The sequence below is a fragment of the Papaver somniferum genome, unplaced genomic scaffold (genome assembly GCF_003573695.1).
Source record: "Papaver somniferum cultivar HN1 unplaced genomic scaffold, ASM357369v1 unplaced-scaffold_57, whole genome shotgun sequence".
NCBI lineage: Eukaryota > Viridiplantae > Streptophyta > Magnoliopsida > Ranunculales > Papaveraceae > Papaver > Papaver somniferum.
Genome location: NW_020648415.1, coordinates 2,577,036 through 2,587,647, shown reverse-complemented (window position 1 = coordinate 2,587,647; position 10,612 = coordinate 2,577,036). Strand labels below are relative to the sequence as shown.

The window sequence follows — 10,612 nt, the reverse complement described above, 5'->3', positions numbered from 1 at the left end:
AAGTAGTGGTGCAGATCAACTATACTCTGACTTTTAAGCAGTGCATCACAACTGTACTTGAGCTTACATCTATGAAAGTAACCTTATATCTATCAATATATGCTTTCTGCACTTTAGAATCATAAAAGAACTTAACCTTTTGTCTATGAAAAATCAAAATATGATATTGAATATATGAAGAATATCGCCTGTATTAGCTATCTACACTGTCACATCACCGTACTAGCATTTTTGCATTCTAATGTGTAGAAATCACCACAATATATGTAATATGTACCTGTTAGAATGTAATATAAGTATAAAAATTCACTCTCTCTGTCCCACATATAAAGACGAAAAATGTGTATTCTCTTAGAATAAGAAAAATTATAGTTTTCATAAATTTCTTCCTACTTTATCCTTATATATATATATTCTTTCATATTTAATTAAAATGTATGATATCCATGCAATCTAAATAAGGCGTATGTAGAAAAAATATCCTTGGAAAATGACACTATGCCTATCTAATGGGACTAGAAAAATTCTAAACTCCGCCTATATAACAGGGACAGAGGGAGTAAAAAATAACATAATGATGTGTACAATTATCACAATATATGGCATTTGCACTTCAAGAATCACATAAAAGAAAGCAGAAACTACCGTTGTATGTATGAAAAATCAAAGAATAATACCTGTCAGATCCTAATAGAACATAAAGAAAAAGAGTAAATTGCAATGTAGAATCTAGATAGAAATAACACTTTTTGCTGCAATTTTTTGGATTTCTTTTGCTAGTGATTCTTCAACATTGTGTTCTTCTACTACTTTTTTCTGTGTGACTTTTGTATTTTTTCTGGTCTCAATTATTTTATCGAGTATTTACGAAGATTCAGTAGGTTGTGATGAGTTTTCTTATCTAATTTTAGTACATTGAAGCGATTTTGATGAGTTTTCTTCTCCGATACTTGTACTGGCGAAGATCGAGTGCTGTTTTTAATTTTTTCTCAGATAAATCTAGTGGTTTCAGTTTTAACTTTGGGTTTTCGGATTTTTTTTCCAGAGACCTAACTTGTTGCAACAAGGAATAAAAGGTGGAAGGAGGAGATCGTGAAATAGACACCCACGACACGGGGCTATGACTGTCTTTTTCATGTTTTAAATAATTTTTGGACCTGGGTTGGTTATATGGAAAATATGGATGGATCCTGCTGAAATTAACTATACGGCCCTGACCCAAACAAGAAATTTCCCTTTCTTTTTTTCTTCTAATAAGATTTTGCCCTTTTTAGAAAAAAAATAAAAAAAACTCGAAATTTCTCATTCCGACCCCAAAGCCTCCGTTATAACCTTTTAAACACCGCCACGAGGACCATCTCAGTCTCTCTCTATTTCATCAACACACATTTCGTAAATACAGTGAAAGAGGCGATTCATTTCTCAATTTTTAGTTTTCAAATTTCAAATTATCCCGCGATTTATTTCTAGATCTCAGAAGACGAAGAAGAAGAAGCTTCTCCGCAAACCCGAACAATTACAACCTGATCAGATGGACGAGATTGAAACTTCAAGGAAACGAATCAAACAAACAGTACGGATTTCTTTCTTCTTCTTCTTCCTGACCGAATTATCACCTTTCTCTTCTCCGATTTTTCACAAATTCTAGAATTTGATCTTTTTTTTGTTTACTGTTTAGATGGTAGAAGAGGAAGAGGAAAATGAAAACGGTTTAGTAATGGAAGAAGTTGAAACAGTTGCAGCAGGATCTGAAGAGATGGAAAGCCTTATTAATGGAGTTCTTGAAAAGATTGAGAGATTCACTCAACAGGTAGTGGTATTCCTCAACTTCGTATGTGTTGATCGTCCTAATACGTTGTTACTCAGATGTTGTTCTATAATTTCTCTTCAAATTTTTCTCTCTAGGTTTCGGAGATGCTTGAGGCAGTAAAAACACTCTTTAAAGATCTTAGTAATGAATTTGAAGAACGTATTATTGGGTGAGATAATTGAAAATTCAAGAGGAAACTCTTTTGTGATTTTGAATTTTGAGCTTTCCATTCTTTTGTCATCTAATCTCAATTTCATTTTCCATACAGAATTCATAAGGAACAGATTGAGAAATGGCAGGATGAGATTAAGGAACTGAGAGCACTGGATGCAATGAACGAAGAAGTAAATACTCGTCTTCATATGACTCGCTCGCTCTTCCAGAATGTTCAGATGTGATCCTCATTGATAAGGTAATAGTAGTGACATTTACTGATTCTACTCAATTAGGAAATATAGGATTTGATTTTTCGGTATAGCAACTGAAATTATATGATATGTGAGAGTTATGCTGTGATAAAGAAAGAGAGAAATAGGTTACTAGGTGGAGCAATTTAAGTTAACAGAATCAAAAAAGAAACATTATACAATTTTGATGACCAAGTAATTTGTTTCTGTAGTGATTTTTTTTCTTATAATTCTTGCATCACTGTTTGTCGGTTTGGGAACTCGTAATAACATAGTGGCCTTTCATGTGAAGAAGTCTAGTCATATTAGTTAGCAGGTTGTGTAAATTTGTTTGGAATGCAGTGTTAACATGTGTGTATATTCAGCTGTCTTCTTTAATCCTGGACCTTGCTCTCCACTCCTGGTTGGATTTCAAGGAAGAAAATGCCACTAATATGTTACTTTAATTTGGAATGGGGCTAACTGTAGTAGGGTCTATCTATGAACTTCACCCAGCTCCTGATGATTAGGAACTTCATTTGTTGCTAAAAGGTTGTTGAGCTTACATGAGTACTGGTGCTTCTTTTTCTGTGCACATAGAACATGTTAATTTAGTAGGTTGAGGGTTGTCAATTATCTGATCTGTACTCTCTTTTGTTATACATTTTCACTGAAATGGCATGCTTATGTATCAATAGGTTTTGGATACTTTACTGTAGTTCTGGATCTTGGATTTTTAAGTGAAGATGATTTGGAACTTTGGAATTAATTTTAAGATTTTAATTTCATTTTATTTTTTTCCTTTTTCACACAGAATCAAATGGTAGGGTGATATTAAGGAACTGAGCTCACTCGCTGTCTGCTTCAGAATGGTCAGGTTTGATCCTTGATAAGGCAGTAGTAGTATTAGACTAGTATTATCAACAAACAATAAGAATTTTAGTTTACACGTTTGAACCTTAATTAGCTGTAAGTTGCTCATTTGCATCGAATTATTTGAATTGTTTTTTGAGGAGCATGTATCTAATGTTGTATAGTTAGTTGCTGTTCATGATAATACTGTTTCCAGATTCGTTAATGTCCTTCAGAATTGCAGTGGGCATCCCATGTCATTTTGATTGTTATTGTTATCAATTTTGTGATCCAAGTATCCATTCATTTATGGGTCTGTCATCCTTTCAAAACTGCTTCTCTATTCTTAATCCTTGTAGTATAAAATATCTGGTTTTCAGTCCTACCCTTTTACCGGTTGATCAAAAGAAGTACAGAACAGTGCACAGACCACACAGGATAGGGGTCTTGTGGCTCTTGTTGCGCAAGATGTTCCAGTGTGCTCTTTACCTGTCCTAGCCCATGGTCCCAATGCCCATATGTTTATAAAAGGCCATGGTAATGATCAGGAGAGCAACTCCATGACTAGGAGCTGGCCTCATCAGGGTTTCCTTAATGATGACCACTTCAACTGACCTGATGCACATTTTCTCACGGAGTGAACATCCTTAGTCCTTGCAATGTATGGATGTAACCTGCAATTACATTTCTTTTAGCGCTGCATAGTTTATAAAACAAACATGGGTGTTCTTAATCTTCCTTTATAATGTCTTTCTTTATTATGGGTATATTTTACCTGGCATTTTTAGGGGCAACCCAAAAGGAATTAGGGACGACTTTTTTATTCCCAACTTATACACTACGTTAAGGGATGTCCAAAAACGCGGAGAATACGTTAATGCCCTTACATAATCGGAAGCTATACTGTACCCGATTGTAAATACCTAATCGGAAGGTTATTAACTAGATTACACTACCGATTAAGTTCGTTTATGTGCCAAACTCGTATCTGACTTCTATAACAATCGGGAATAACAAGATCCTCAAGAGACTATCGATTGTTAAAGTATAGAAATTAGAAATCTTTAGATTTTTGCAATGGTGAAATTTGGGGCTCCTATATAATCGGACGAATTAAAACCTGTCTAAGCTAACGATTTGGGGCTTCCCATAATCGGAAAGCTACGAGTAACAATACCTCCCGATTATAGCAGGTTTCAAAATTCAATACATGAAGGATTTTAGAAAATACTCATTTTGGGGCAACTTATAATCGGTAGGTTTTGTAATATATTTAACTCCCGATTAACGCTGCATCCAAAACACGAACCAAGTGGTTATGGCTGGCTGTATACACTCAAAACCTATGGAATATGGCAAGGGTTCGATCTGTGGCTCCTTATAATCAGTAGGTTGTTAAGTTATATTCCCTTCCGATTATAAGAGTTTTCAAAATTCAATACATGAAGGATTTTAGAAAAAACTCATTTTGGGGCAACTTATAATCGGTAGGTTTGTAATATATTTAACTCTCGATTAACGCTGCATCCAAAACACGAACCAAGTGGTTATGGTTGGCTGTGTACACTCAAGACCTATGGAATATGGCAAGGGTTCGATCTGTGGATCCTTACAATCGGTAGGTTGTTAAGTTGTATTCCCTTCCGATTATAGCGGGTTTCAAAATTCCATACATGAAGGATTTTAGAAAAAACTCATTTTGGGGCAACTTATAATCGGTAGGTTTTGTAATATATTTAACTCCCGATTAACGCTGCATCCAAAACACGAACCAAGTGGTTATGGCTGGCTGTGTACACTCAAAACCTATGGAATATGGCAAGGGTTCGATCTGTGGCTCCTTATAATCGGTAGGTTGTTAAGTTATATTCCCTTCCGATTATAAGAGTTTTCAAAATTCAATACATGAAGGATTTTAGAAAAAACTCATTTTGGGGCAACTTATAATCGGTAGGTTTTGTAATATATTTAACTCCCGATTAACGCTGCATCCAAAACACGAACCAAGTGGTTATGGCTGGCTGTGCACACTCAAAACCTATGGAATATGACAAGGGTTCGATCTGTGGCTCCTTATAATCGGTAGGTTGTTAAGTTGTATTCCCTTCCTATTATAACATGTTTCAAAATTCAATACATGAAGGATTTTAGAAAAAAACTCATTTTGGGGCAACTTATAATCGGTAGTCATATAAGTTGGATATCCTACCTATTATAAAAGGTATTATTAGCCGAAGTATCTACACTATAATCGGTAGGTATAATTTCAATTTAACCTACTGATGCACCTCTAACCTACCGATTATGGTATAGGCTCCCGATTATATAAGGGCATATTGGACATTTCGAAAAATCAGAGATAAGGGATAATTTAGAATTACGTTTGGGTGACCTTTTTTTGTCTTTTAGTGTCGCCACTAATTCCTTTTGGGTCACCGCTAAAAATGCGAGGATATTTTACTCCAAAGTTTTCTGTATCTCTATTTGTGAACGTTAATCATTTGTTTTCTGCCTATTTCTTGACGAAAAATTCATTTCATAGTTTTTTTTCACACTTGGATTGTATTTGTTTTATGAATCTGATAATACTATGTGTGTCCGTTGCAAAAGATGTTCCAATTTCCAAATTTTCCATATTTATAATTTGCTTCTTATTTCCTCTACAATGAATCTATGAATATGATGTTCCAACGACAGGGTAGTCCACTTTGCAACTTCTTTGACGACAGCGGCTATGAAATGCAAATGCATTTTTTTTTAACTTTTTGACTTGGCCACTGTGAACTACAGCACCAGAGACCAAACTAGTTCTTAGGCTCAACTGGAAGAGAGCCTTGTATGTTTTCAAAACAAGATTTGGGGACAGATCAATTTTTGATCAAAAGAGCAATTTGGAAACTGGTCATACTGTGCATAAATCCATTAAAAAACGATTCTAGGCAAACCCTATTATGGGGTTGTTTGGTAACCATTATTTTAATGGATTATCAGCTTATAATTCATGATGCAGATTATAATGGATTTGGAGGAAATATCTCTAGCCCATTTCTATATTTTTGTTTATCACAAACCCACAGTTAAAATTACAAATATAAACAACTCATGATAATTGATTATCTTAAAATCATGATCTCAAAAAGGAGAGGGAAGAACAATGATTTAGAATATTTTCTTAGTCTTATGTTGTTTTCTTTGTCTCTCTCTTGATAGTTTAGAGAAAATAAGAAGAAAAAAAATTCAATTTGAGTTATTTAGAAAAAATAATTGATTATAATAAATTTTCTGAAGAGCCCAAGTTTAGTTCCTCTCTCTTCCAGAAACCGGTCATTAAAATGGTGTATGTGTGTAGCCCAAAATATAAAATCTACGGTTAAGATTAACAGATTTAGATTGAATTTGAATTTTACCATTTTATGCAGGACAAAATTAGCCTCTTACACAATTTGACTAAACTAATTTAATTAAAAATAATTAAAAAGATAAGTCCAATTTTTACAGTCAATGTGGATGGCCATAATTATCTCCTCATAAACAAAATATTTACTGCCAATTAATTTTATACCTTAAAAATCTTATTTTGAATCTAAAAAGTAGAAAAAGTCGTTTCACCACTCTTATTCTTTCACCAAAAACGTATTCTCTTCTTCTTCCTTTTTTTTTCTGCAATTCCAGTAGCAGTTTCGGGTTTGGGATGATATAATTGTTTCTTCTCCGAGTGTTTTCCAACCATACTATTAGTATCAACCTTTACCAAGCTTTTCCTATTTGGTCAATTTACTACCACCGTCCACCTTCAATCCTTACTGGATTCGTAAAGTTTGTGGTTCCACATGTGGGATCTCTATCTTCCTAGTGCTCATACTTGTTTCATTGGTTTCGGAGATCAACGGTTTATTACCTTTTCCTTTGCTTTGTTTCGGAACTTACGATCCTATTCTCTACTTTGCATTTGAAATTATGATACATACTCCCTCCGTCTAAAAATAACAGTCCTAATTGACTTTGTCAAAATAATAAGGAAACCCTATAAAAAATCATGACTAACCCTTAACTAGACTATCTAATGTTAAGTTAATACCAAAGGTAGATAAAAAGGTAGTGTAATATTCCCGCTGTTTCACAAAGACAGTCCGCTTTGATTTTCTCAAAATATTAAGGAGACCATATTATTTTACTTGATTATCCTTAGTTACTTACCTATTTTATTTTAATAAAAATGCTAGCAATAAAGACAATCCAAAATTGTTGTGAGAATTACTCCATCCGTTTCACAAAGATAGTCTGCTTTGACTTTCTCAAAATATTAAGGAGACCATATTATTTTACTTGACTATCCTTAGTTACTTACCTATTTTATTTTAATAAAAATACTAGCAATAAAAACAATCCAAAATTGTTGTGAGAATTATAAATACGAAATATAAAAGGAAAATTTAAAAGATATCGAATTTATGAAGTATAAACTTTATAAGGAATTTATTTTTTAGAGTTAAATGTATATTTCCTTAAAAGGAATGAAGGATATATTTGTTTCCTCAATTATACTAGTTTCTTTAATATTTTAGATTGGGTCACGTTAAAAATGGATTTGTGATTATAAAGAATTCTAGGGTATATTAGAGAGTTCATTGAAAAAGTATGACTATAAACAGAAGCTGGACACAATTTTGAAACTGACGAAAAAGGAATAGAGGACGGTCTTTCAGAAACAGAGGGAATAATAAATAGAAGTTTTAGTAATTTTGTAACGACCCATAACTGTTTTCATTTAAAAAAGGAATATAAAAAAATATTGAATGGATTATTTCCTTATATATGGTCATAATATTTATGATTTAGAATTAAGTTTATATAAAAAATGATTTTGTAACTATAAAAAATAAAGGATATATTTGATAATTTAAGGGAAAAATATGTCTATAAATAGAGCGGACAGATAAAAAGAGACAGACCAAAATAGAAATTAGGACATATAAAAAAAGACAGAGAGAGTAATAAGAAACCATAAGAAAAAAGGGTATCACAGGATGACCCTGTGCTGTCAAGATGCTACTAAGCTGTATACTTTCACAGTCTAAAATAATTATGTTGTGTTTTTGTTTATGACCTCTGAAAACGACGGGTAGAAAAATTGCGATTATCACTAGATGTTAAAACTAGAATATTGAGAGCGCATGTGATAATTTGGATTTTTACACAAGCAATTGTGAAAATTACAATTTTCAGCAAACGTCAATAATTGCAATTAGGAAGCTAATGATAATTTCCATTTTCACAAACATGAATCGTGGAAACCAAAATAAATGCAATTATCAATTTTTAGAAAGCTAATGATAATTTCCATTTCACAAAATACAAATTGTGAAAAACAAAATTCTCACGGTTATATCGGTCGGGCGCGTTATAAAACTAAGCTACGTATAGTTAGAGCTTCTCCAATGGTGAACGTGGATGATTCATATGTGACACCATTTTTAAGACATCCTCTAGGTATAAAATCCTAAATATTAGGAAAAAATAAATTTTATCTCCAACCAATTAGATTGTTTCATCTTTCTTTACTTATTTGTAGGCATATAATTGGTTAAAATTATTTTCATTATTGTTCTCATTGATTTTTATTAGTCAAAGTGTGACTAGGATGGGAAGACATCCTCTAAGTGAATGTCTGAAACTAGAGGTTCACCTAGAGAATATCTAACATTTTTTTTGCCACCTCATCCCCACATCAATAGGTTGGAGATAATTTTTTATAAATATGGTTGTGCATCCTATGTGGATTAATACTTTTCCTCTCACATAATTCCATTGGAAAAGCTCTTAGCAGTTTTCACCTTAAATTAGGTAGAAGAGGAGAAATACAAGAAGCAATGACCAAAATTGAAAACAGAAATAGATTTCTTTGGAGATTTGTTAAGAAGATTTTGCGGGGATAATCATTTATCTCTTTCATCCGTAACCGTTTTTAAAAGAAGAATTTAGGCTTTCTTTTTAGTTAACAAAATAATTAAAATTAGTTTTTTTATTTATATATAAGGTTAATTGTGTAACTAGCTCCTATTTAAAACTAATTATGGGTTGTTTATATTTGTAAACTTAAGGGTGGGTTTGTGATAAACAAAAATATAAAAATAGGCTAGAGATATTTTCCCCCAAATCAAAATCATTTATGATTATTTATAATCATAAATAGATAATCATAAATTTTACCAAACAAGGTCTATCTCATTCCTTTTCCCTTTGCTGCAAAATTTTACTGCAAAAAATGTGAATGTTACTGCCAAAGTTTTTACTGTTTCTGAGCACCCCAACAACTAAATTCAAAATTTTGGTTAAAATATCCCGCCACTGTAAATTCTGTTCAAAAATTTTCAACTTTGAATTTGAATTTTTTACCTCCTCCTAAAAATTTCACCCGAATTTTCAACTTTTAACAAACCAGTATCAGCCATCGATAACAACAAAGAACTAAAACCACAATCCGTATGACACCTTTCAATACATTTATCAATCGTTGATAAAATTCACAAAATCGCCCAAAAGTAACTCTTCACCTCTATAAATCTACATTCCCAAATCCTAACTCCTCATAAATCAATTTTACAATTCTCTCTAAAACCTCAATTTATCAGATCTCTGCAAATTTCATTTTTAGAATATGGCTCGTACTAAGCAAACTGATAGGAAATCCACCGGAGGAAAGGCCCCAAGGAAGCAATTAGCAACAAAAGCAGCTCGTAAATCAGCACCAGCGACCGAAGGAGTGAAGAAACCATACAGATTCAGGCCAGGAACTGTTGCTCTTCATGAAATCAGAAAGTATCAGAAGAGCACTGAATTGTTGATTCGTAAACTTCCATTTCAAAGATTAGTTCGTGAGATCGCTCAAAGATTTTGAAACTGATTTAAGGTTTCAGAGTTCAGCAGTTGCAGATCTACAAGAAGCAGCTAAAGCTTATCTTGTTAGGTTGTTTGAGGATACTAATTTATGTGCTATGCATGCTAAAAGGGTTACTATTATTGTGAACACAGATGTAACGATGATAGCATCATGTCCACGATCAAAATCCGCAGTACTGATAAAATACGATAATGATAAAAGTAAATACAAGGTGGTGTCTAAAACTTCTATAGGAAACTCTAAGCCTTCGGGCTCGTCCTTATTTTGCACCATAGATACGTCTGTGGTGATCAAATGATGCATAATAAAGATATATTAAACCGTAAGTGCAGAATGTAAATAAGACGATGATTTACGTGGTTCAGCACTAAGACCTACATCCACGGGGTTCACTATGTATCTCATAAGGTTACAAGTGATAGTCGAATGACTCTGAGTAGGGAACGATGGTAGAGGAAGGTAGATAAAACTCACACTTACTATTACAATATTTCATTCCTAACAACAGTTCTCTCTCCTAAAATTTGGTCGACCCTTTCTCCTTTGGTTGAGCATGGTATATATAGGCTTCTTTTATGCTGGCCCCCCTTCATCTGACACCATTGATGCGTATCGTCTCGGGAAATGCATCGATCCCGAAGGCTATCTTCGGGGTTACCCGAT

The 10,612-nt window shown here is 33.3% G+C and overlaps 1 protein-coding gene across 1 annotated transcript; it reads left to right on the top strand.

Annotated features, from left to right (window-relative positions):
- The first annotated feature begins 1,336 nt into the window (after positions 1 to 1,336).
- On the top strand, positions 1,337 to 3,312 carry LOC113343389. Its single transcript, XM_026587598.1, has 5 exons — positions 1,337 to 1,573; positions 1,679 to 1,810; positions 1,906 to 1,979; positions 2,079 to 2,222; positions 3,011 to 3,312. The coding sequence occupies exons 1-4, from the start codon at positions 1,532 to 1,534 to the stop codon at positions 2,206 to 2,208; spliced, it is 378 nt and encodes a 125-aa protein (XP_026443383.1). The 5' UTR covers positions 1,337 to 1,531; the 3' UTR covers positions 2,209 to 2,222; positions 3,011 to 3,312.
- Positions 3,313 to 10,612: the final 7,300 nt, after the last annotated feature.

What these genes read in the sequence shown, in the direction of transcription:
- LOC113343389 (XM_026587598.1), top strand. Translation starts at nt 1,532, where the DNA reads ATGGACGAGATTGAAACTTCAAGGAAACGAATCAAACAAACA. An exon ending in GGAAACGAATCAAACAAACA is followed by an intron (nt 1,574 to 1,678) that starts GTACGGATTTCT and finishes TTTACTGTTTAG; the next exon opens with ATGGTAGAAGAGGAAGAGGA. An exon ending in TTTGAAGAACGTATTATTGG is followed by an intron (nt 1,980 to 2,078) that starts GTGAGATAATTG and finishes TTTTCCATACAG; the next exon opens with AATTCATAAGGAACAGATTG.